We start from the raw sequence: 27,364 nt of genomic DNA on the forward strand, positions 1-27,364 counted from the left end.
CTCCTGAGGCTAGGCCTCCCAAAGTGTTGAGATTACAGGCATGAGCCACTGTGCCTGGCCAACTTTGGGGTTCTGAAGAGGGGTTTGATTCCAGTGGTTTTACGTACAGTGTCCCCAAATGTTGGTCTTTTTTCTGATTGTATCTCATTACCATTTAGTTGACATTTCCCTGCCTGGAATGCTACTGGCCTGGGTGCCTGGGTTCCCTGGCTTTCCAGGGGTCATTTCACTTGGTCTTTGCTTACATCCTGCTGTAATGACGGCTTCTTTGGAGTGGACTGTGTACACTGGTGGGAAGAGGGTTTCGGGAAAGCCAAGGGACTGGGACTTTATTTCTGGCCTTAGTGGAGCCCAGTCACATGGTTCCTGGTTTGGCAGCTGAACTGGTAACAGTGGGTGGGTTGATCCCCATGTGATTCCTGCACGGGCTGGGCCCTTCTTCCTCAGGTCACACTACCTAAGACTTAAAATCCAGCTTTCCTGCCACCCAGTTCTGTTCCCTGTTGGGCCAGTTTCTTCTGCTTTGCCTAGGCCCTTTGGCCCACCCTTTGTTGCGCTTTCTCTTCCTCCCATGCCCTCCCCTCCCGTCTCCTGCCCTCCCCTCCCCTCTCCTCTCCTCTACTCCCCTCTCCCTTTCCCTCCCCTCCTCTCTCCCCTTTTCCCTCCCCTCCCCTCCTCAATGGAGTTTCACTCTTGTTGCCCAGTCTGGAGTGCAATGGCACGATCTCAGCTCACTGCAACCTCTGCTTCCGGGTTGAAGTGAGTCTCCTGCCTTAGCCTCCCAAGTAGTTGGGATTACAGGTGCCCACCACCACGCCTAGCTATATTTTGTATTTTTTGTAGAGACGGGGTTTCACTGTGATCAGGCTGGTCTCAAACTCCTGACCTCAGGTGATCCACCCGCCTTGGACTACCAAAGTGCTGGGATTACAGGAGTGAGCCATCATGTCTGATCCCTCAACACCTTCCTTTAAAAAGGCCTTGAAATTTGAGGTGTTTTGCCTTTTGTGCCTCATTTCAGTTGCCCTACTCTCCTCATTGCTCTACCCAGGACCCTCTAGATTATTGATGGTTGGTAAGAGAAAATCACCATTGCTATCTACAGTTTGGGGTTTCTCCTGGGGAGGTGGGAGGACTCTTACCTGCCCAGTAACTGCCTAGATCACCCCCGTGGGGCCCACCTTCCTCAGGTTACTCCCTGTGTGGGGGACAGACTGGTAGCTTCCATCTCAGAAGCTCCTAAAGCAAGCTGCCCGGCCTGGGCTCTGCGCACCTGGTCTGTGCCCCTTTGACATTTGTAGAGGTGTCTGCAGGGCTAGGTTTCCTACTTTCGGAGTAGAGGCTACAAACGCTAACTGGAAAAGGGTTTTTAAAAATAAATCGTGGGGCCGGGCGTGGTGGCTGATGCCTGTAATCCCAGCACTTTGGGAGGCCAAGGCAGGCAGATTGCTTGAGCTCAGGAGTTTTAGACCTGCCTGGCCCACATGCTGAAACCCCATCTCTACTAAAAATTCAAAAATTAGCCAGATGTTGTGGCACATGCCTGTAGTCCCAGCTACTCTGGAGGCTGAGGCAGGAGAATCGCTTGAACGCTGGAGGCAGAGGTTGCAGTGAGTTAAGATCGTGTCATTGCACTCCAGCCAGAGCAAGACTGTCTCAATAAAATAAAATAAATAAATAATCTTTTTTTTTTTTTTTTTTTTTGAGATGGAGTCTCACTCTGTTGCCCAGGCTAGAGTGCAGTGGCTGATCTCGGCTCACTGCAGCCTCTCCTCCTGGCTCAATCGATTCTCCTGCCTCAGCCTCCTGAGTAGCTGGGATTACAGGCATGCACCACCACAACGCCTGGCTAATTTTCTTTCTTTTTTTTTTTTTTTAAAGTAGAGACTAAGGTTTCACCACGTTGGCCAGGCTGGTCTCGAACTCCTGGCCTCAGGTGATCCACCCACCTCGGCCTCCCGAAGTGCTGGGATTACAGGCATGAGGTGCGATGGCTCACGCCTGTAATCCAAACACTTTGGGAAGCCGAGGTGGGAGGAATGCTCCGGAGTTCAAGGCCAGCCGGGGCAACAAAGTGAGTCCCTGTCTCTACAAAAAAATAAAAATCATTTTCTTTACAAGACTAAGCATCCCCCCGTTCCCCCGCTTTTGCACTGAAGATGTTTGCTCTGCTCTCGCTCATTTTGCCTTTTACTTACAGAGAAAGATGTCAAGAAAGGCTCTGGTAATTGCTGGAATGTCTGGGGGAAGATGAGATACTGGGAGAGTGTGTCTGGCTTCTCTCTTTAATACTCTCCTTGACAGGTGCAGTTTTGGGGAATGCCATAGAAGAGCCCAGACTTGGTACTTGGGAGACAAATCCCCGTAATTCACAGACACACCCCAGCACCCACTCCTCCACACCCCCACACCCCACTTGAGCCTCAGCAATCCCCGCTGCAGCGTGGGCACTTCTTGGCATTCAGAGAATTCACAGAGGCCACATATGTGCTACCTACCGCTTCCCAGGATTGGTCACTTCCCAATTTAAAAGTTACTCCCTGTGAACAACTCTGTATTAAAACAAAATTTCTATAGTAATATCTTTCTGCCCCCCCCCCCCCCCCTTTTTTGGGCGGAGAGTAGGCATTGCCTAGAAAGGTAAGCAGCTCTAAGCCTTATCAACGGATAGGACAGTGTCACCTTGATTCACTAACCCTAATCAAGACAGAAGGCAACTAAGTAACGCAGGGGACAAGGACACAAGATGATGGAACTTGCAGAGAGGAGTGAAATGTTAGGTTGTGTTAAAGGTAGAAAGCATGACTAGTGATACTTACTAACAGTTTTTATTACTGGTGTATTCTCATCTGAGTCTGTATTTCTGCTTCTCTTCTCAGGACAGTTTTAGCCAGGTGATGAGTGCCTTCCCTTGCTTTAAAAAAATCTGCCTTTCTACACCATCTCAGGCACATGGGCGATTGAAACCTACTTAGCTTCTTTAGGAACTGAAACGGTTTCAGGTGTACACTGTTGCCCGCTCTTTAAGAGGCGAGGACTGAGTTACATGGCCACCTACAGAGTCTGACCATTTTTTAAATGTCAGCCCCAAAGTACCACTGACTCTTGTCCATAGCACAACAGATTAAAACCGTGCCTTGCTTTTGCACCCTTGGAGGCAACCGGAAAACTTGTGTGTCTACGTCCAAATCTGTCTTTTCGTGTCCAGTTTTAAAATATATAATTTACATGGGCAGTGATCTCAGTGTTGGAACAAATCTCTTTTATTTGCTGCTGGAAGCTGCATGGGCCACTCATTAATACATCAGAGGTCAGATGCATGCCGGGGCAGCAGCTGGGACACTAATGATTTCATACGGCTTTGTATGACCGCTGGCCGCCTGTGGTGCTGTAAATCGGGACTCAGGGTTCTAATTTTTTCAAAACCTCCAGGGAGGTTGCCTCTTGCGAGATAGAACTTAAGATAATATTTATAGTAGAGGGCAAAGGAAAAATAATACCTAATGGGAACATTGTGGAAAAAATGGTAGCAACCTATTAGAAGTAAATTATGTGGGGCCATTGGAGTTAACTCATTTATGGGCTCCATGAGTATTTTATTAGGTCCTTAGCTATGAAGAGTGCTGCGCTGTGGCCAGGCTCCAAGCATTACCCCCTCAACACTTAGGTTGCCAGTGGAAGGATTCTCCCCTCACTGTTGGGAGGGAGGAGTAGAATTGAATCCCGCCCCCCCCCCCCTTTTTTTTGAGCCGGTCTTGGTGTGTCTCCCAGGCTGAGTGCAGTGGTGCATACATGGCTCACAGCAACCTCAGACTCTTGGGCGGGCTCAAGCCATCCTTCTGCCTCAGCTGTGACTAAAGGCACGCGCCACCATGCTTGGCTAATGTTTATTTTTTTTGTAGGGGCAGGGTCTTACTTTGTTGGCCAGGCTAAGTGTACATTTTGAGTTTTGATGATTTATATATACCTGTGTAATCAGTCCTCCCCCATCAAGATACAGATTTCCCTCACTCCAGAAGGATTCCCTTGGGGTCCCTCCAGTTCATCTCCCTTCTCACCTGCAACTACTGTTGTGATTTCTTTGACGTTTAGTTTTATCTTCGTATGTTAATAAATGGAGTTGTGCAGTGTATTCTCTTGATTTTGTCTTTTTTCCGCCAGTCTAGTGCCTTTAAGCTTCTTGTCTGTAGGTATATTTATTTATTTATTTATTTTTGTTTGTTTGTTTTTTGAGACAGTCTCACTCTGTCACCCAGGCTGGAGTGCAGTGGTGAGATCTTGGCTCACTGCAGCCTCTGCCTCCTGGGTTCAAGCAATTCTCCTGCCTCAGCTTCCTGAGTAACTGGAACCACAGGTGCCCGCCACCAGGCCTGGCTAAAGTTTTATATTTTTAGTAGAGATGGGGTTTCACTATGTTGGCCAGGCTGGTCTCAAACTCCTGACTTCAAATGATCCACCCACCTCAGCCTCCCAAAGTGCTGGGATTACAAGCTTGAGCCACTATGCCCGAACTTCTTGTATGTAATTACTGACAAACATCCTATTGTGTGGATGAACCACGGTGTATGTTGATGTGGAAGTTTTGTTTTTACTTTTAAGCATCCAAGACTGATTGATTGAGACAAGGTTTCTGTCACCCAAGCTAGAGTGCAGTGGAATGATCATAACTTGCTGTAACTTTGAACTCCTTGGGCTCAAGCCATCCTCCCACCTCAGCCTTCTGAGTAGCTAGCAAGTTTTATTTGAGTAAACATATTTATTTGTTCAAAACTGTGTTTGGGAGGCAGTAATCCAAAACACAACTCTGGCACTTTCTAAGCAGTCTCTCAGTATTGTGTAGTGTAACTTGGATCAGTTAGAGGACACCCCAAGCACAGGTGTGGCACTCGCCACCCTCAGGAAAATGCCCTTTTGCCGCAGAGCCTTCAGGAAATGTGTGAGAGACTGAAGGCGGTGGGCCGGTGGGCCATGAGTTTGCCTCAAGCTGTGTGGGGTGGGTGCCAGCCCAAAAAGCAGATTCTGATCTGGGAGGCAAATAAGTCCAAAGGGCCTAGGGAGCTGGTGCCCTCTGGGTTTGCCAGAGGCAGAGTTTGGAGAACATGTTATTCGAGATCCCCTGCTTTGAAAGGCAGGATGCAGGATGTCAACAGGGTCCTGACACCGCAGTGCCCCCAGGGGCAGAGCACGAGTGTCTGCTGCCTGCCCTCAGGGCTCAGGCTCAGGCTCAGGTCTGGTGTAGGATGGAAAGTCTGGGTAAAGGAAATGGCAGGCATAGCTACATTCCCCACTACACATCCCTCTTCCCCCACTTGGCGTGTGTATTGTCCCACAGTTGGTATTTTGCAACATCATGATTATACTTTTAAATATTAAGTGGTGTGTGTGTGTGTGTGTGTGTCTCTTCACAAAGGCCTGGAGAAGTGCTAATTTTAGCTCAACATGGGAGGTCCCTGTCATTTTCCCTGCCGGAATCTCCTTTTACCTCGACCTCTGCCCCTTATGACTCACCTGGAGGATTGCTCCTGCCTTGTAAAACTCAATGTAGCAGGGCCAGCGGGGGGGGGGGGCGGGGGGGGCTCACGCCTGTAATCCCAGCACTTTGGGAGGCGGAGACGGGCGGATCACGAGGTCAGGAGATTGAGACCATCCTGGCTAACATGATGAAACCCCGTCTCTGCTAAAAATACAAAAAATTAGCTGGGTGTGGTGGCACGCGCCTGTAGTCCCAGCTACTCAAAAAAAAAAAAAAATCCTGGAAGCATCATGTTTTAACAATAAGTCATATTGTACATGGTGGCTCACACCTGTAATCCCAGCACTTTGAGAGGCTGAGGCAGGCAGATCACTGGAGGTCAGGAGTTTGAGACCAGCCTGGCCTACATGGCAAAACTCATCTCCACTACATATACAAAATACACAAAATAGCCAGGCATGGTTACAGGCATCAGTAATCTTAGCTACTCAGGAAGCTGGGGCAGGAGAATCGCTTGAACCCAGGAGTTGGAGGTTGCAGTTAGCTAAGGTCACCCCACTGCACTCCAGCCTAGGGGACAGAGCGTGATTCTGTCACAAAAAAATAAACAAAAACAAAAAAACCCACTGCAGCAGCCTGCAGAGGTCGGAATCACAGAAAACTACAAACACGAGTTACACCACCCTTTCTCAGGCCACGCTGTGCGCTCGGGGTTAGGCGGCAGCAAGAGACATATTCATGAAACTGCTTTGTCTGACTCTGCCAAAACTGGTGGAAGGCGTTTGCTGTGCTGCCCCAGGGCATTGTTCTTATCTGGGTTTTCATCTTCCTTAAGAGAGTCATTGCTGGGGGAAAATGATTTTCTTCCAGGATGAACTCATTTTCACACTTTTAATAGTTCTGATAGTTCCTGTGAGCCACAAATGGGGCTATTTCTCTTTTTATCAAGTCAGCAAGTAAGCTCAGCCAAATTCAGCATTCAACTCTGTAAACAGAATTTAGTCACTTTCATTATCTGGGCCTTTTAATTTGCTAGGTGGTGTTGTTGTTGTTTTTAAGACAGAGTCTGACTTGTTCTGTCACCCAGGCTGGAGGCAGTGGGGTGATCTTAGCTAACTGCAGAGATTTTGGCTCACTGCAACCTCTGCCTCCTGGGCTCAAGCAATTCTCCTGCCTCAGCCTCCTGAGTAGCTACGATGACCGATGCCTGTCACCACGCCTGGCTATTTTGTATATTTAGTGGAGATGAGTTTTGCCATGTTGGCCAGGGTGGTCTCAAACTCCTGACCTCCAGTGATCTGCCTGCCTCAGCCTCCCAAAGTGCTGGGATTACAGGTGTGAGCCACCACGCCTGGTCAATGCTTTGTGTTTTGTGTATGTTACTAGTAAGAGCTGTGTGCTCAGAGAAACACCCAGACATGGTGGTGTGCTACTGGAGTATGCTGAGGCTCTGAGCCCTGAGACTTTGGACAGGGCCATGTTGATGGAAAATAGTTCAGGGACTGGGGAAGCTGGACCCTTGGACTTTACCAAGGGCCTGTGTGATTCTGGGGCCTGGTCCCACAAGCAGGGGAGCAGGTGATAGGAGAAGGAACTACCCAGTGTTTGTGGAAGCCTTGTAGAATGGTGCATTGGGGGAGCAGGGGCTTGCTAGATGTGGTTGGTTGGCTGCTGTTGGGGCAGAGTAATGGTAACTGTTGGGGGAGCAGCAGTCGGTAGTGAAGAATTTTTGAAGAAAGTTAGGGAGGAAGGAAGGGAGCATGATGTGGCTTTTGGAGTCACGTAAAAACTTTAAGTGAACAAATGCTAACAGATGATATTTTATGATTGTCAAACTATGCTTCTCCCTGGGCACCAGCAGTTGCGGTGAGTTCAGATGCAGAGGTAACAGCATCCCTCTCTGATTTCAAGTTTTCTTTTCAAATTGCCTTGTCCATGGAGCCTAAACATTTAAATGGGAGATGAGTAGATGCCTCTGACCCCACTTGAGGCTGTTCTTGGACACTCCCACTTTCACCGTACCCCCCCTTTAGATCTTCACGTGTTATATTGCTTATTTAGTCTGGGAATGAATCTTGTTCCGCCAGACAACATTACATGTGTGCATTTCTTACCTTAACCTTTGAGATCAGTTGAGCCTCATCCTTCAAAATTTCAGATTTTAGAAAGTTAATACTGTGCATTTACATAATACGTATAATGGGACTGCAAAATAACATTTTTTTGCAATGAGATACATAAAAATTTACTGAATGACATAGGCAAAAATGATTAATCCTTTTCACACCAGTTCCAGTTTTTAAAATTATTTTACTGACAATTTGTGTGTGTATGTGTGTGTGTATGTGTGTATATATACATACATATTTTTGAGACAGGGTCTCAGGCTCTGTGGCCTAGGCTGGGGTGCAGTGGTTCAATCATGGCTCACTATAGCCTTCATCTCCTGTGCTCAAGTGATCCTCTTGTCTTGGCCTCCCAAAGTACTGGTATTGTAGACCTAAACCAGCATCCCCAGCCAAAAATCTTATATATTTATTGTGTACAACATGTTTTGAACTCCGTATGCATTGTAGAGTATGTATGTTGAGCTCATTAACATGCATTGCCTCACATATTTTTTTTGTGGTGAGAATACATAAAAATGTACTCAGCTATGGTAAAAAATACGATAATAGCTATAGTACCTTGTCGTACATGAGTTTTGCTGCAAAATAGTATATGGAAAAACTTTTGTATTCCAGAGCATCATTTTGGATTTTGGAGTTGCAGAAAGGGGATTGTGGGCCTCAGGGGTGTGTGTGTGTGTGTGTGTGTGTGTGTGTGTGTGTGTGTGTGTGTGTGTGTTTTAATTCCTAACACCCCTCTTCCTTTTTATTGCCTGAGATTCCTTCAATTTGTAGAGATACCATGAAGCAGCCCCGCTTAATCTATTTAACAGACGCTACTGAGACTGCCAGAACGCAACACAAGACTTTTTCCTTGGACTGCTCCTCTTCTAGGCCCCTTTTCAGTGTTGGCACCCATCAAAGCCTTCCACCCAAGCAGAAGCAGATCTTAACTCCAGTCCCAACTGTGAACTGTGTCCATACTGACTGCCTCTCCTGGCATCCCCTGCTGGCCTTTTGTGTTTGGTTGTGTTGAGAACAGAAACTGGTACTTTGCCCTTCACATGGGTGAAGGTCGACCTGACTGAAAAGAATTCGGTAATTCTTATTATCCAAGCTTGCAAGTAGGTTTCCACCGATAACCATTATATCAAGTGATGTAACAATTGAATATATTACCAAATTGAAAACTAGGGTTTCTCTAAAGAACAAGGATGTTAACTGTGGCATTGCTTGTGCTTTTTCAAAAATCAGGAACCAGTTTTAAAATTTTATTAGTATATACTGACAGTACATTCATATAGCAACATACCATGCAGCCATTCAGAAAGCCAGGCATCTCTGCATGGAGTGACCCAGAACATTCAGAACAAGTTAATATAGTTAAGAGAAACTTTTTTTGTCTTAAAAAATTCAATTATGTCTAGAATATAGCTTTGTTTTTTCATGGTTAAAGTGGAGACAATTGAGCGAGACATTAGGGATATTTTTTAAAAAACTGTTTGCTTGTATTACGTTCTGCATTTGAACAAATACTTGTTACCTAGCCAAATGAAAAATGTTTTGAAAACGCTCCTTCCCCATACCCCCACTAAAGTAAGGTTAATTTGTCTGCGGCGGGGACTCTCTTGTCTTTAACTGGTGAGCACTGTGTATGAACTGGGTCCCTATTCCTTTCTCCTGTTTATCCAGGCCACCGATGTGGGGCAGCACGTGGCCAGAGCTACAGGAGGGGCTTCTGCTGAGGGTTTGGGCTGCGGGTTTAAGCACAAGCACTCAGTCTGTCTAAGTCAAGTAAAGCTTCGTTTTAATATTACTTAATAGACTTGTTCATGGCTAGACTTTACCCCCTTGAACTTGGCTTACCATTTTTAAAACGAATCCTCTGTTGTCCCACCTGAGAACCTGCAGAGTAACACACACAGGTAAGGCTTCTTGTGGGCCTCATTTGCTTCTGTTGCCTCCACTTTACTTCTGTAGTGGGAAACTCAGAAACCCTCTGGGGTGGGTGGAGATCGAGCCAGGGGTCACGGTTCAGCCTTGGTTTGTAGGAGGCCAAGTAAATGTCCTCAGTCATTTTAAGGGATATTGAAGTAATCTTTAAAAAGTTTACAGCAGTTTACGTATTTTAGTTGAGACATTTTGATGAACTTAAATGGCGATCTGGGCCTTCCTCCATCCTTCCAGCTTACATTCTTCACTGATAGGGGTAGTTGTATTTTAAACCTCAAGCTCATTCTTTGAGATGTGCAGGGCTGCAACAGCAGTCCCTTGGTGTATGTGTTCTTGTTGGGCCACAGATAGTGAGTGCAAAATCTAGATTCCAGAAGCCTGGATGCGTGTGCATTTGCATGTGCACACGTGCGTGCACACACGTTCATTAACAAAGCATTTTATTTAAACACTCGCTAAGATACAAACATGCGTATTTTGTATTTTTATTTATTTATTTTTCCTTTAACCTCCCTCCCCCATTCTCCCCGCCCAGTCCCCCGCCCATTCCTTTCCTGCTGGGCTCACATTCCTAGGTCTTTGTCTCTGCCTGGTATTTTAGAAATTTTGGGAGAGGAAGGCAATGGGTGGGACGTTCTGGAAGCTGGGGGCAGGGAAGAGGGTGGTCACTTGCAGGGTCAGAGGTCAAGCCTCCTCCATTTAGCTGGGGCAGCCGGATTGTCGCCAGGCCCGAGGGGGCGTGTCTGTGCATCTGCCCGGGAAGCCCCAAACAGGCCCTGGAATTCCTGCTGCTAGACGACCTGTTCTTCCCAGTCCCTTCCCCCCTTTCCCGGGAGCCACTGTTAATGACTGCTCCCACATTTCTGGCTATAGGACCCTCCACACAGCTCCAGCTTATTCCCTTAAAAATAATTTTACACCTGTTTCAGAGATAATTGCACCCATGCACATCCTCACCTATCGATTGTTTTAACAGCTCTAAAATTGTGGTTTTTCAATCTCAGAAATTGTGGTTAGGTGAGACGTGGAGCTTCTAAATGAAGCATGAAATCTTACCAAAGTTTTGCTCCAACTTTTAGCTGGAAGGTTTATAAAAGTGGATTTCATTTTATAGTTTTTGGACAATGCATTCTTTTAAAAATTCATTGTTTACTAATTACAAGCACATTGAGGCCATTCTTTTACTCACTGGTAGCTTTTTATTATCAACTGGGTGTTCCCTGCCCCCATCTCTGTTGCAGGCAGTCTGGAGCTGTGAAATCACTGGCTCTTCTGAAACCACAGTGTGTTCTGGGTACTTAGAACTGCATCGATCCTGTATAAAATGATACCAGGCAGGGATTGCATTCAGAGACCCTTTCATTTGTATATCTGGGCTCTCAAGGCTGGTCATGGGAGGGCTCTGGTGTCGGCTAAGGGCACCCTGCCTTTTGCTGCCATCACCGCCTGCTACCTGTTCTGACCAGGACTTTTTTTTCTGGACACTGCATCTGCAGAATCTTTTAAAACCTACCATTCATGGGGGCATTGCAAATGTCCAGCCTCATCCAGGTTCTGTGTTTTAAGGTTGATCTAAACCTAAGAAAAATCATCTTAATTCTTTATAGTTGCACAGTTGGAGTCTGGAGTGGCCACCCTGGCTCAGCCCAGAACTTGTTTTGTTTTGTTGTTGTTGTTGTTGTTGTTTGTTTGCACTCTTAGCCGGTGTTGCCTAGGCTAAGTTCATTGCCATGGTCACGGCTCACTGCAGCCTCGACTTCTTGGGCTCAAGGGATCCTCCTACCTCAGCCTCCAGGAATGAGCCACCGCGCCCAGCTAATTTTTGTAGTTTGGGCCAAGTGCTCCTCTAGCCTCGGCTTCTCGGGGAGCTTGGACTACAGGTATGAGCTGCCATGTCCAGCTACTAGAACTTAATTTTGAAGCTCTTTAGTTTCTATTGTCAAGTCTCTATAGATAGGCTTTCTGGGGTGGAAGGGGTCTCCGGAGGTACCTAGTCAGGACCCTTTTGTTTCACAGATGAGACTGAATCCCAGACAGGTCAAGAGAACTGACTGGACAGAGGGTTCCATAGCCAGGTTGTGCCAGGCTCAAGTTTACAGCCTGAGGTTCTTTTCTACTCACTAGCCATGGAGATGAGAGCAATGTAGGTAGTTATCTGAAGGAAGCAGGAGAGTGCCATTCAGTCCACACAGCTGTCTTGAAGGGAAGACAAGAGATGCGTTCTCAAGGTTGCTTAGCAGTTAGAAGCAGGGAGGCCACCGGAAGGTTTAGTGGCATGTTTTATTCACATGTAAAAGAGACTTTTCTGATGGAAGGTTTTTCACACTTCACATCAGCATAGGAGTGATCCCTACATTACCTCGACAAATGGAGAGAGCAAAGGAAAGGAATGTAGTTCAAGCTGGTAGAATTGCTTTAGCACCATGTCGTAAAAAGGGGTCGGCCAGAAATTTTTCCTGAATTTATCCAGCTCAGCATCTTTTGGTTAGTATTTATACTTGAGAATTTTAGATTTAAAAGATTATTAGGATTAGATAATCTCTAAAGGATGGATCAGCTTAAAAAGCAACTGACTTAAAGGAGGCAAGTTGCTGTTGCCTGGTTTCAGTCTGCCACTATTGCTGGCAAAGCACTACAGTGATCAAAACTGGCAGGAAAGTTGCAAACCTTACCACATTTCCCTTGTATAAAGTAGGATCTGGGCCAGGTGTGGTGGCTCACGCCTGTAATCCCAGCACTTTGGGAAGCCGAGATGGGCAGATCACGAGGTCAGGAGATTGAGACCATCCTGGCTAACACAGTGAAACCCCGTTTCTACTAAAAAATACAAAAAAGTTAGCCGGGCCTGGTAGCGGGCGCCTGTACTGCCAGCTACTCGGGAGGCTGAGGTAGGAGAATGGCGTGAACCCGGGAGGCGGAGCTTGCAGTGAGCGGAGATCACGCCACTGCACTCCAGCCTGGGGAACAGAGTGTGAGACGCCATCTCAAAACAAACAAACAAATAAAGTAGGATCCATAAAACCTGATGGTTATAGCAGAACTGTTTCTTTACAAAAGTAAAAACACAACATCCTAAATCTTTCCTTTTTCCTGTTTCTGAATTGTAAAGTTTCTGGAGAACCAGTTTAACCCATGCTAGATTACACGCTTCCCTATTAACTCAGCCCTGAGTGGAGTGACTCTGTGTGCTTGACTGAACCAGTTAGGGAGAGCATTTTTCTAGTGGACACATTTTATGCAAAGATTTTGATTATTAATAAAATAAGCATCTTGGAGAAGGAAAGAAGCAGCAGTCTCCCTCTATTTGCCCCCAGCCCTCTCTGTTTGGAGCTCTCCACCTAAGAAAACTTTCTGGGCCGCTTCCAAGCCTTCTCCCCATCTGTGTCTCCCACAACACTTCTGCCCTGCTTCTCGCCAGAATGAGCTTCTATTCAGTCTGCGCGGAATCGCCTGGAATCTCGCATCCTGGATCTCCACCATACTTAGCAAGGTGCTTTGTACTGGGGATGAGAGAGCTGGTGTCACCTGTGTTGGACCCAGCTTTGCCGAAGGCTCATGTTGGCTTCCCTGCTGTGTCTTTGCTAATACTGTGGCCTTGAGCACCCCCCACCTCCTGTCTTCCGCTGGAGATGAAGTGTGGGTGGTGTATTTGTGGAAGAATTCCCCTTGCCTACTGCTTCCCTGCCTGTTGCATGTTAGCTAGCTTCCCCTCATGCCCAGGTGTACCAGAGGCAGATTTAAACTGTGCTCTTGAAAGCAATCCAGCACACATTTACGGAGTGGTGCTAAGTGCCCTGCTCTGTGGAGAGATACACAGTATGAGACTGGCCCAGTTTCTGTGCCAAGGAGTTTTCTCTCTTGAGAGCTGCTTGTTTATTGGCAGGTAAAGGTTGTGCCAACCCTTTCTCTCTCTCTCTCTCTCTGTCTCTTTCTCTCTCTCACTCCCTCCCAGTGTGCTGGGCCCCAGGGAAGTGTAGAACATCACATAAAGCAGTTCTGTCAGCACTGGCTGCCTCCCAGGTTCAACTCCTTGGAATAACTTGGCATGAAGAAGAAAGGCAAGGAGCTGGCTGACCTTACCACTAGCTTTTTGCCTTCGTTCCAGAAACTTAAGCCTGTGAGCTTGCTCGAGTGCCTGGGAGAACCACGCTTTGCACTTTGCACTTTGCATTACAAGCTGTGGTGTGAGGATGGTTGTCACTGGCTCTTAACCTTGCTTTACACATCCAGGCTAGAGCAGCAAAGGAAACTCTTCTGGTATATTCTTGCATCCAGGCCACCAATATCAGACTAGGCAACACAGTCTTAACAACTTTTCTGGATAATGAAGCTAAGATTCAGGAGAAACTCCCGTGCTGGGAGGTTTTTGTTTGGTTTGGTTTCTGCCTTTGAAGTGTCTCTGTTACATTCTGAGTGAGACTACAGTGGGATGTGGCATTCAGTTGTGTTCCCCCCTCCATTCCCCCTTGATTTGGGGCAGAAAGAGTGGGAGGAAAAGGGAAGCAGATAGTTTTGGTTAGGTTTGCAGTTACTCCGCTGCCGTCTCTCCCTGTGGGGTGTGCTTGCTCATTTGGAAGCTGGCGGTCCGGTTGTGGGATCCAGGGCCCTCCAGTTGCTGTCTTCCCTCCTCCTCCCGTCCTGTATCTCTATTTATGCCTGTCCTCTCTCTGGTCACCAGGTGCTGCACCTGTACTGTGACACTTGCTCCGTGCCCATCTGTCGTGAGTGCACAATGGGCCGGCACGGGGGCCACAGCTTCATCTACCTCCAGGAGGCGCTACAGGACTCACGGGCACTCACCATCCAGCTGCTGGCAGATGCCCAGCAGGGACGACAGGCAATCCAGGTGAGCCTTCCCTACCCTCCCGCAGTTCCCATGTGAATCGGGTCCCCCTTTCTGTCAGGTGGCATGGACAGACATTTGGGGCAGATTCCAGTGTGGGGGGTGGAATAGTGACCCAGATGAGCTCAGGTGACATCCCTGCAGCAGCGATCCCTTTAGGGGTTCTGGTAGTCTTGTGAAGAGGTCAAGGACATGTCCAAAGTTACTGGTCAGATTTCTAAGCACCTAGCCTGGGTCCTAGCATACCACCTGCATGTGTGCCACCCGGCTGCCTCCCGAAATCAGAGCGGACGTTGGCACTTCCAGCCAGGACCGCGGAAAGGCTGGGTGCTTAATGCTACTGCTGCTGCTTCTTCTTATTATTATTATTATATTTTTTGAGATGGAGTCTTGCTCTGTCACCCAGGTTGGAGTGTAGTTGTACGATCTCGGCTCACCACAACCTCCACCTCCCGGATTCGAGTGATTCTCCTGCCTCACCCTCTCGGTTAGCTGGGATTACAGGCATGCACCACTGCACCTGGCTAATTTTTATATTTTTAGTAGAAATTGGGTTTCACCACAGTGGCCAGGCTGGTCTTGAACTTCTGACCTCAGGTGATCCACCTGCCTCGGCCTCCCATAGTACTGGGAGCTACTGAGCCCAGCCAATGCCTTTTATTTATTTTTGTTTTTGAGACAGAGTCTCACTCTGCCACCCAGGCTGGAGTGTAGTGGCCGGATATCAGCTCACTGCAACCTCTGCTTCTCAGGTTCAAGTGATTCTGCTGCCTCAGCCTCCCCAGTAGCTGGGATTAGAGGTGCCCGCTGCCACTCCCAGTAATTTTTCTTTAGTACAGTCGGGATTCTACCATGCTGGCCAGGTTGGTCTTGAACTCAGGTGATGCACCCGCCTCCGCCTCCCAAAGTGCTGGGATTACAGACGTGAGCCACCATGCCCGGCCTAATGCTTTTTAGACAGAGACCTTTATGATACAGATTTACTTATTTATATGTGAGAAATTAGTGAGCAGGAGAACGTTGTGTGAGGTTCCGTGTCTACAGTCCTTTCCTGGATGGTAAATCCCCTGTAATTGAAACTGTTGTTTCTGTTGAATTCGTATCAACAGCTAGGGAGGGGCATGTGTAACTTTGAGAATTGGCAGGGTTCTCTTACATAGTTAGGTGATAGTGTGCCTGAATTGCTGTTAAATCTTGTCTGATTCAGGTGACAAGGTTTTAGGAAATCAGAAAATTGTGACGTTTTCCCTGTGTTGTAGGATACTTTGAAAGTCAAGAAAAGTTGTTCACCCTCTAGGAGAAATTACATAGGAACCATTTTAGAATATTTATATAAGTGAATTGTTTTAAGAGTAAGATTCTGGCCAGGTGCAGTGGCTCACGCCTATAATCCTAGCACTTTGGGAGGCCAAAGTGGGTGGATCACTTGAGCTCAAGAGTTTGAGACCAGCCTGGGCAACATGGGGAAACCCTACAAAAAGTACAAAAATTAGCTGGGTTTGGTGTGACACTCGCATGTAATCCCAGCTACTTGTGGGACTGAGGTGGAAGGGTCCCTTGAGCCCCAAAGGTGGAGGTTGCAGTGAGCCAAGATTATGCCAGTGCACTCCAGCCTGGGCAACAGTTAAGAGCCTGTCTCGAAAAAGAAAAGAAAAAAAGAAACCCTATTTTGAAAGTGCTGAAGAATTGAGATCATGTGTCTTACAGAAGAGGGAGGATGTGATTTAATAAGTTTCTCAGCCGCTATCACATTCCCATGCATGATACTGAAACAGTCTTTTCTGATGAGTCAGATTTTATGATGTTCAGATTATAAAACTGGAAGTTTGAGAGACTTTCTGGAATGACTCATCCTGTCGTCGTTACACCAGCATTGTTCATTGTCTTTAAAATGCCTTGAGTGTCTCTGTTGCTCTTCTCCTTTGTCAGTGTCTTCACCTGTGCGTCATTCTGTTGTGTATCAGTGCGTCTGTCCCTGCGGATGAAGTGATTTGTGTCTTTCATTTTATGCCACGACAGTTAGGACCTTGACAAACAAATGCCTTACCCTGCTGGTGTCTCCTCAGCACCGGTGCCCAGCCTTCACTGTGGCTCATACGTATAATCCCAGCACTTTGGGAAGCCGAGGTGGGTGGATCATCTGAGGTCAAGGAGTTTGAGACCAACCTGGCCAACGTGGTGAAACCCTGTCTGTACTAAAAACACACAAATTAGCCAGCCGTGGTGGCGGGGGCCTGTAGTGCCATCTACTCAGGAGGCTGAGGGAGGAGAATTGCTAAAACGCAGGAGGCAGAGGTTGCAGTGAGCCGAGATCGTGCAACTGCACTCCAGCCTGGGCGACTGAATGAGACTCCATCTCAAAAAGACAAACAACAAACAAAAAGAGCCACTGGTGTCTAGGTCTGAACTCCTAGATTGTGTTATGATTTTATTATGCTCTTACTGTCTTAGGAGGTCGAAAACACTTGGAGAATTACTGAGAGAATGCTGGTGCTCTCTGTGCTTAGTGGGAAAAGCCACTGTGGGGGAGAAAAATGACTTGTAACAATTTGCTGGAGACTTAAGGAGAGCACCCAACAAATCATGAGTGGATAACATGGTGAAATCTCAGAGAAATGGAAATTCAAGACTTTTTGTGGAGAGAAAAGAGTGTGGGAAAAATAAATATAGTCAACTGTATAAGTGGTGAGAACCTAGGCATAAATCCTAGAGGTATGATTTAAATGTTAGTTGAAAGTGTGTGCCCAACATTAATCTGAATTCTAGATCATGGGGTATTTTGGGTAGAGGCATTTTAGATCTGTTAATCTATAAGGCCACAGCCAGGTACACTACATAGATTGTGATTTCCTAGAAGGTTTTTGTTTAACCATAACTTGTGTGTGTTTAGCATCCTTAAGTCTTGTTCTGTTGCCCAGGTTGCAGTACAATGGTACAATCTCGGCTCACTGCAACCTCCGCCTCCCAGTTTCAAGTGATTCTCCTGCCTCAGCCTTCCTGAGCAGGTGGGATTACAGGCACCTGCCACCACTCCCGGCTAATTTTTGTGTTTTTAGTAAGAGACGGAGTTTTACCATGTTGTTGGCCAGGCTGGTCTTGAACTCCTGACCTCAGGTCATCCACCCGCCTCAGCCTCCCAAAGTGTTGGGATATCAGGTGTGAACCACCGCACCTGGCCATTATGATTATTATTATTATTTTAAGAGACAGGATCTCTCTCTGTCGCTCAGCTAGAGTGCATTGGTGCCATCATAGCTCACTGCAGCCTCAAACTCCTGGGCTTTTAGGTGATCGATCCTCTTTCTTTGGCCTCCCACATAGCTAGGACTACAGGTATGCTCCACCACGCCCAGCTAATTTTTGTATTTTTTGTAGAGATGGGGCTCGCTTTGTTGTCTAGGCTGATCTCAAACTCCTGGCTTCAAGCGATCTTTCACTGTGGCCTCCCAAGGCGCTGAGATTAAAGGCATCAGCTGCCTTGCCCAGCCTGACAATTTCTTAAAATGTAACACAAGTCTTCATCCCTTTATTTTTCTCATGAGATTGCAACAATTCAGTCACATCTTCAGATTCCGCTTCTAATTCTAGTTCTTTTTATATTTTCACCACATTTGCAGTGACTTCCTCCACTACTTCTTTCTGCTACAAGAAGTTAATCAGCTTCTTCAAACATTCTATTAATGTTGATATTTTGACCCCTACCCATGAATCACGAATGCTCTTTTATAGTATATCCAGTTCTAGTCTATGTGCTGCCAAAGTGAGCGCCACACATGTTCTTAATGGCACCTGGAATGGTAAATTCTTTGCAGAAGGATTACAAATGAGTTTGCCCAGACCCATCAGAGGAATCACTATCTGTAGTAGCTATAGCCTCACAAAGTTTATTTGTTAAATAATAAGACTTGAAAGTTGAAACTACTTCTTGATCCATGGGCTGTAGAATGGATGTTGTGTTACCAGACGTGAAAACAACTTTCATGTCCTTGTGCACCTTCTAGCAGAGTCTTCTGGGTGAAGAGTCTTCTGGGTGACCAGGCACATTGTCAGTCAGCGGTAGTATTTTAAAAGGAATCTTTTTTTCTCAGTGGTAGGTCTGAACAGTGGGTTTAAAATATTCCATAAACCGGCCAGGCACAGTGGCACAAGCCTGTAATCCCAGCACTTTGGGAGCCCGAGGCAGGTGGATCACCTGGGGTCAGGAGTTCGAGACCAGCCTGACTAACATAGAGAAACCCCTTCTCTGCTAAATACAAAAAATTAGCCGGGCATGGTGGCTCATGCCTGTAATCCCAGCTACTTGGGAGGCTGAAGCAGGAGAATTGCTTGAACCCAGGAGGCGGAGGTTGTAGTGAGCCAAGTTTGCGCCGTTGCACTCCAGCCTGGGCAACAAGAGTGAAACCCCGTCTCAAAAAAATAAACAAATAAATAAAAATTTAAAAAATTCCATAAACCGTGCTGCAGACAGACATGCTGTCATCCAGGCTTTGTTGTTCCATTTGTAGAGCACAGGCACAGTACATTTAGCATAATGCTTAGGGGGCCTAGGATTGTCAGGATGGACAATGACTGTTGGCTTCAACTTAGTCACCTGCTACATTAGTCCCTACCAGGAGAGTCAGTCCGTCCATTGAAGCTTTGAAGCCAGGCATTGACTTCTGAAGCTATGAAAGGTCCTAGATGGCATCTTCTTCCAATATAAGACTATCTCTTTCCAATATCAGGCTGTGTCCTTCCAATAAAAGTCTCCTTCCAAAAAAAATGTCTGAAGTCTGTTGTTTAGCTGTCTTCATCAATTACCTTAGCTTGTTCTTCTGGGTAACTTGCTGCAGCTTCTATATCAGCGCTTGCTATGTCACCTTACACGTACGTGTTTTAGAGATAGCTTGTTTTCTTAAACTGTATCAGCCAGCCTCTGTTAGCTTCAAACTTCTGCAGCTTCCTCATCTCTCACCCTTCATAGCATTGAAGAGTTAGGGCCCTGCTCAGGAAGGATTAGACTTTGGCTTAAGGAGATGTTATGGCTGGTTTGATCTTTTCTCCAGATCATTAAACTTTCTTCATATCAGCAATAAGGCTCTTTTGCCTTATTACTGTTTGAGTGTTCACTGGAGTGAACTTCTAATTTCTTTCAAGATCTTTTGCAATCACAGCTTTAACTGTTTGGTGTGAGAGGCCTAGCTTTCAGCCTGTCTGTAGCTTTCTACTTGCTTTCTTTACTAAGCTTAATCATTTTAGAATTGTGGGACCTTTTCTTTCACTTGAATACTAACGGCCATTGTAGGGTTACTAAGTGGCCTGATAAACGCCAAAGATCACTTGTCACAGATCAGCGCACCAGATAAAGTAATAATGAAAAACTTGAAATACTACAAAAATTATCAAAGTGTGACACAGACAGTACGGGTTTTTGGGAAAATGACACCAATAGATTTGGTTGATGCAGTATTGCCACAAATCTTCAATTAAAAAAAAAAAATCACTGGCTGGGTTCTGAAGCTCACAACTGTAACATCAGCACTTTGGGAGGCTGAGGCAGGAGGATCACTTGAGCTCAGGAATTCTAGTCCAGCCTGGGCGACATAGTGAGACCTTGTCTCTATAAAAAATCAAGAAGGTTAGCCGGGCCTGGTGTTGAGCGTCTGTAGTCCCAGCTACTCGGGAGGATTGCTTGAGGCCTGGAGGTTGAGGTTGCAGTGAGCCAAGATTGCACCACTGCACTCCAGCCTGGGCGACAGAGCCCAAAAAAGAACACAGCGAGACTGGGCAACACAGCAAGACTGTCTCAAAAGAGAAAATGTGGGTTTTTCTTTTCTGTCTATGAAGTGCAATAAAATGAGGTATGGCTATAGTTTGTGATTATATTTCTTCTTCTTATTTTTTTTGAGACAGTCTTGCTGTGTTCCCCAGACTGGAACGCAGTGACAGATCTTGGCTCACTGCAACCTCTGCCTCCCGGGTTCAGGTGAGGAGCTGGGATTACAGGCATGTACCACCACGTCTGGCTAATTTTGCGTTTTTAGTAGAGATGGCGTTTCACCATGGTGGCCAGGCTAGTCTTGAACTCCTAAGTTCAGGCAGTCCACCCGCCTCAGCCTCCCAAAGTTTTGGGATTACAGGTGTGAGCCGCTGCGCCTGGCCAAGAATTACATTTTAGAGTGGACCACAGTAGCTCCCCATACCCGGTATGGTTGCCTGCAAGTGTATGGGTGATGTTTGCATTCTCTTACCTTCTGACCATTGGTCTCTTTAAATACAGGTTATTATGCCACCACTGTTCTCCACAGTTGGCATCACTGATCGATATCTGTATTCTTTCCCTTCAAAGCCAGATTTGGCTCGAGTCTCCTCCATACTGAGTGAGGAAGTGCACTGGAAAGTGCACTGACGCGCCAGTCCAAATGGAGACCCTCAACTTTCAAATGTTTGATTCGATCTGTTAACATCTCAAAGATGGTTAAATTTTCTCTCAAACACCATGCTTGTTGGGTGATTTCTCTTTCCTTAGTGTGAAGTGTATTTATCTGTTTTGGAAGTTTACCCAGCCTTTCTACATTGTCATTTCCCCCAACCCATCTGCCTTATATTTCTTCAAATGCCCTGCTGTTAGAGGTTGGAAACTATTTCAGTAAGTCCTGGTCTGCACATCTTGGAATGCGGTGCTTGGCTGGGTACTGCATAGTTTGGAAGGGAAAGACCTATTTTTCTACTATGCATTGGGTAGGGCTTTTGTGACTCTCAGCCCAAGGAGTATCTTTGCATGCTTGCTGATTATTAAAATTGCAACAAAAGCTTTGAATCCCCTGAACCTGTTTGAAAAATGGAAGGAACCGTTTTTATCATAAAATGTGAGTTCCAAACATGAGGGATAAGCCTGGCTAGGAGACTAGGGGAAGAGGTGAGTTAGGGTAGTACACCCATTCCTGTGCAAAGGGAGTGGTTTTGTGTTTGTTTGGTTTTGTTTTTGTTTTGTGAGACAGAGTTTTGCTCTTGTTGCCCAGGCTGGGCCTTTTTTTTTTTTTTTTTTTTTTTTTTTTAAAATATCTGATAGACGTTAGATGTAAAAAAAAATCAGTTTGGCAAGTAGTATGACATTAATACTAGTTTGCCACCTCTGCTTTCTATTGAGGAATGATTAAGAAATCTTACAGACATAGGTTTGGTTGTCTTGGTCAAATATTAGCTTGGACACCAGTTGTGCTAATTAATAACCAACACATCTAAAAATATAGAGGGTGCCAGTTACTAAGTTCTACTCTTTGGGCTTTAACCCTTTCACACTTTTGCCATGTGATACTAGGGCTGTGACTCTTCAAACTACATGTATGGGAAAAGGACTTCTTCCCTTTTTCTTCCAATTCATTTTAATTATATTATTATCATATTATGTATTTGTTTTGAGACAGAGTCTTGCTCTGTCACCCAGGATGGGGTGCGGTGGTACAGTCACAGCTTGCTTGCAGCCTCGATCTTCCAGGACTCAAGCAATCCTTCCAGCTCAGCCTCCCAAGTAGATGGGACTACAGACAAGCACCACCGTGCCTGGCTAATTCATTTATTTATTTTTTTGTAGAGACTGACGGAAGGGGAAAAAAAAACCCGGCGCAGCAGAGCAGGGGTCGGGGCCCCTGGCCCCTCCACTGCTGCTCAGGCTGATCTCAAACTCCTGGGCTTAAGCTATCCTTCTGCCTCCCAAAGTGCTGGGATTACAGGTGTGAGCCACTGTACCCGGCCCCAATTCTTAATAGCAATTCTTTTTCACTCCGACAGCAGAAGTTGGTTTCAATTTCACATCTTGCCACTACCAGAATTAGCTGGACGTAACCTTGCCACCTTATTCTGTGTTCTTGTAACCACAGCTTTCTTTCCTTTGTTCTCTCAGACAAGCAGAAGAAGCTGCTTCTGCAGGTACTGTCTGCCTCCGTGTGCTCTTTGCCCCAGCAGTTCTCCCATACCTGTTTAACCATTTCCCTACGCTAAATTCTGTTTAAATGTCTAGGGAGCTCTCTTGCCGTCTCTCGCTTTCTCTGTTTTTCCCTGGATGAATCCTGACAGCCTGAGATACTACAAGTGTATCAGTGCTATTATGATACCTGCTTATGTGCATGCTCATTTGATTGGCCATTCTAATTTTTGAACTTCTAGGTAATGTGGATGTAATATCTGTCTGCTTCACGTTATTGGCTTCTGTATTAGTTTATCGGGTCTGTTGTAACAATTTACCATAAACTGGATTACCTAAAAACAGCAGGCCGGAAGTCCAAGGTCAAGGTGTCAGGACCATGCTCCCTCTGAAGGCCCTCAGGAAGACTCATTGCTTTCCTCATCCGGGCTTTTGGCAGTTGCCAGCATCCTTGGCTTGTACTTGCATCAGTTTCCATTTCTGCTTTGGTCTTCACATGGCTTTGTTCTCTGTGTATCTGGGTCTGCACATGACCCTCTCTGGACATCAGTTTTGGGATTTAAGATTCAACTTAATCTACTATAACCTCATCTTAGCTAATTATATCTACAAAGACCGTATTTCCACACAAGGTCACATCCTGGCCCCCGTTTAGTTGAGCCCAGAGTTTGGAGGGACAATATTTAACCTGACGCAGCTACCTAGTGCTTTGGTAAACATGATTATGGCTAGAGATGTGCAAATATAAAATTTATAGATCGTTCTGCTAATTGTTCTGCTAAATCCCAGGTGCCTTAAGTATCATGGGCTTTGTACTTAGCTCCTCCTCTGATTAATATGTAATGGTACTTGAGACAGGATTGTAAAGGTGGCACAGAAAGGTTATAGAAATATGCTGTTCCCTTCCAGCTTCAGAAGGGAAGTGGCATCAGAACTGGGTTTGGAAATTTAGGGTGAAGCATTCCAGGCTGGGGACAGCCTGTGAGCCCTCTGGATCTACTCAGTTCCCCTGTGAATCAGTTCAGTGGATCCTTAGGACACACAGGATCCTCTTAGGCAGGGAATGCAGTGTGGCAGCTAACCACTGGAATCATGCATGTTTTTGTTTTGTTTTGTTTTGTTTTAAATAGAGACCAGGTTTCACCATGTTGGCCAGGCTGGTCTCAAACTCCTGAGCTCAAGTGATTCGCCTGCCTCGCCCTCCCAAAGTGCTGGGATTACAGGTGTCAGCCACTGTGCCCAGCCACCATGGGTGTTTTTGGGGCTGCACCTTTGAGCGTGTCTTGCATGCCATGAATGTGTCAGCTCTCATCCAGACTGAGTCAAACTGTTGGGCAGGAAGAATACTCATAAAAATAAGGTAGATTATGTATTGTATGATGATGCCATCTATATGAAATACCCAGAACAGGCCAGGCGCAGTGGCTCATGCCTGTGATGCCAGCACATTGGGAGGCCTAGGTGGGCAGATCACTTGAGCCCACGAGTTCGAGACCAGCCTAGGCAACATGACAAGATTCCCCCATCTCTATTAAAAAAGAAAGGAAGGAAGGGGTGGGGGGAGGGAGGGAGAAATGCTCAGAACAGACAGATTTGTAGAGACAGTAGATTAGTGATCACCATGGGGGAGAAGGAGGGAAGTGGAAATGACTCCTTAATGGTTATGGCCTTTGCTTTTTGGGTGATGAAAATGTTCTGAAGCTAGGTACTGGCGATGATTACACAACACTGCACATGCTAAATGTGACTCATGGTAAATCTTATGATAGGAGCTAAGTGGCCTGACGAGACACAATGGCTGAACTTTTGTCCCAGGTGTTTATCAGATGAGAACTACTACTAACAGTGTTTTACTCTGTGCCAGGTGCTGAGCTCAGCTCAACCCATGCATTGCTCTGCATTTCCCTCACATCTACCCTTTACCAAGGTTGGAGAGGACCAGGAGCTTGCCCGAGGCCTTACCACTAGTAGGAGGCCCTAAACTAACCCAGGATTGGAACCTGGGTTACCTGACTCCAGGGATGACTGACTAGCCTGGTTTGCCCAGGACTGTCCCAGTTTTAGCACTGAAAGGTCCACATCCTAGAAACCCCTCAGTCCAGAGCAAACTGGGTGATTGGTCACTCTGATTCCTAAGCCCATACCAGGCTCCAAACCCTTTGTGCTTCCCTGACACCCTCCTGATTGGATCACCTGCCTGAAACCTGTTGCACCAAGAACAATCACTTTGGAATCCCTGATTTAATACCTCGGTATCTCAAAGAAATCCTTGTGGCTTTTCAAGACACAGCATGTAATATTAATGAAAACACCATGCCTTCTGTCTGGATTAATTTTTTATGAACAATAATACGTCTGATTAAACTGGCTGATTTACTAGGGCTGGTACAGGGTGACGTGTATGGTGACGTGTAGATGGTCTCTGACCACGGGGCACAGCTTCTTAGGTAGATCGGGGGATATTCCCAGTGTGCACTTGGCATTCGTTCTGGCTGGGATGAGCTCTGTTGCCAGTGCCTTGACAAAAACAGGATGGATTAGCCACTAGCCTATCGCACACCCTCATGTGAGGGATGGGCCTGGCCTATGGGGTTTTGCCCAGGCAGAGAGTGAGGCAGGGAAGTCTGGGGAAGCCACTTGTGTGGCTGGAGTTGCACATTTTACATCTGATCCTCATTCCCCGTTTTCGGCTGTCACCCAGCTACAGTGGTTTCACTGTGTTAGAGTATCTCTTAATAGTTCTGACATTCACTGTGTAGGTGCCATTTCTCATGCAAAGAAATCCCGCTCTTGCCAGCAACTCCTTTAGTTACATGTCAAAGAGATGCCAGTTTCTTCCCTAAGTGCCTGTTTTCCTTCCAAGGGAGTGAATCAAGTGGTCTGGGAACCCAGGGTGTCAGCTTTTCAAGTCTGACAGAGCAGATTCAAATGACAGTCCTTCTAATGCCTCGAAGTTGTTGTTTTTTGTTTGTTTTGCAGCTGAGCATCGAGCAGGCCCAGACGGTGGCGGAACAGGTGGAGATGAAGGCGAAGGTTGTGCAGTCCGAGGTCAAAGCAGTGACTGCGAGGCATAAGAAGGCCCTGGAGGAGCGCGAGTGCGAGCTGCTGTGGAAGGTAACGGAGCACTCCCCCACCCACGCTGTGCCCGCTCGGCTTCCATGAACCCCAGCAACGCTCTACAGGACTCTTTTCAGATCTGGGAGCCAAGCTCTTAAGTGTAAAACATTTGGTAATTTTCCAGAAAGTCTGTTGGCAGAAAGATGCAGGGGTCCCTGGAACATTGTGGGTGCTGTTTGCGGTAAAACAAGAAGGGTTTTCAGAAGTACATGGGTAGCCAAGACGGGAAGCGGTGAAGCGGTCTCCAGCTTTGTATTGCATTCACTCAAAGGGAGGCTAAAGAAGGGAGCGTAGTCAAAACTGTTGTTCAGAAAGGCAGGCTGGTAGGAAACATCCCTATTTTCGGTGACCTGGCTGGTTGCACTTCCTGACCTCTTGGGGAAAACCAGTTTTCCTCTTCGGAGGCAGTGAGTGTGTGCCCTTTCTTCCTGTTGGAGCAGGAAGGAGTGCCGAGCACACTAGTGTGCGGTTTAGATAAAAATCAGCTGGAAGGACTACTCGCCCCACCCAGGCCAGCATTCCAACTGTTCCTTTTCTGATTTTATGTCCCCACTCAGAAAGGAGGAGAGTTATGTCTATGAAAGGGCCAGTACTCCATGCCAGTTCTTTAGCTATAATTACATTCTCTGAACACATGAAAAAGGCTAGAGCTGACTTAAAAGAGTATCCTTGTGGAGCGTGCCTGTTTCCGTCTCCAAACAATATGATGGTGGTGGGGATGGGCCTCAGTTTCTGGCATCGCTGGATTTTGCATTGCATTTTCCATTTAGTTAACTTCACAACTGGATGCTTTCTGCCTCTTTTCACCTCTTAAGGAATATGGCCCAGTTGCTGTCTGACAAGAAGAGACTTTGGAGGTGTTAGTCCAGGGTTTTTAATTCAGCACATTTTTTGAGCACCTTTGTGGGTATGACATCGTTTTCAGACACTCAGATGTCCCCATGGGTCTGCCAGTGTTATGCCACCCACGAATGTTAATTATAACTGAGGGGCCCACTTCTTGCAACCTGAGAGCTTTGTAGTGAACTCTGCCACAAACTCGCTCTTCTGGATTTCCTGATGAAAAAGGCCTTTGTGTGTGGGGGTTTCTGCCGCTTTCACCTTAGTTACCCTCCCTCCTGTGAGGCTGACCCACTGTCCTCTCTAAAGGCAGTTCTGTTTCAGAAGAAGTAGCAAGTTTTTACTCTTGGGAGAAGCCTGTTGAAAGAAGAGTCAAATCCCTTCTTCGTTGTAGTAAGCAGTTAGTGCGTGCCCAAAAATTCATCCTCAGAGCATTCCAAAAGAAGCTGCCTTAGTTTGGACACTTTTGCTGTAGAACCTTGCTCCAAATCCTGTGGTGGTCCCTCTCTAATTACTGATTTTTTTTTTTTTTTTTTTCCCTGTTCTTTCCCAGCAAAGCCCTCTTGCCTTGCCTGTCTGTGTCTGGGCATCTCTTTGTTACAAGTTTTGTTTTCCTGCATCTCTGGTTACTTCACTTTAAGATATGTAAGTGCAAGGATTAAGACAACCCTGTTATAAATATCCAGATGCCTCTCTTCGTTCTTGGGCCTTATGTATTTCCAGTGGACTCAGCTACCTCATGGGGTTAGCTGCATAGATAGTTCATGGGTAAGAACCAAAGGTGGAAGTTTGGCCCAGTGGGCAAAGCTTCTTTAATCTGTCCCCACGTGGGCCTCTCCGTACACGTGTATCCTGGTTCACTGAACAGATGAAAAAGCAGGAATGAGTCGAAATCATATAATCACCCCTCCCACCCTAAAGGGAAAGTCAGGTTGAAATCCAGCCCTTTCAACAGTGGACGCTTATTCTGAAATAGCCTTCTATGGCTTTCAGATCTGTAGAACAACTCAAGTCACGATCCTCTGTGAAAACTATTTGGATAAGTTCATTCCCTTCACAGGGGAAAATTGCTTAGAATTAGAGAACTTTTAAAGAATAGAGAAACTCATGTTTCGCTGGCAAAACAA

General features: G+C 46.3%; 1 protein-coding gene across 1 annotated transcript in view; it reads left to right on the forward strand.

The window, feature by feature from the left end:
* TRIM71 (tripartite motif containing 71) overlaps positions 1–27,364 on the forward strand; it is a 71,631-nt gene that overhangs the window by 39,921 nt on the left and 4,346 nt on the right. Inside the window, exons 2-3 of the mRNA XM_008009383.3 lie at positions 14,213–14,380; positions 25,260–25,394. Of these exons, the coding sequence (XP_008007574.1) occupies positions 14,213–14,380; positions 25,260–25,394 (303 nt within the window). The remainder of the gene's footprint in view (positions 1–14,212; positions 14,381–25,259; positions 25,395–27,364) is intronic.

The sequence above is a fragment of the Chlorocebus sabaeus genome, chromosome 15 (genome assembly GCF_047675955.1).
Source record: "Chlorocebus sabaeus isolate Y175 chromosome 15, mChlSab1.0.hap1, whole genome shotgun sequence".
Lineage (NCBI taxonomy): Eukaryota > Metazoa > Chordata > Mammalia > Primates > Cercopithecidae > Chlorocebus > Chlorocebus sabaeus.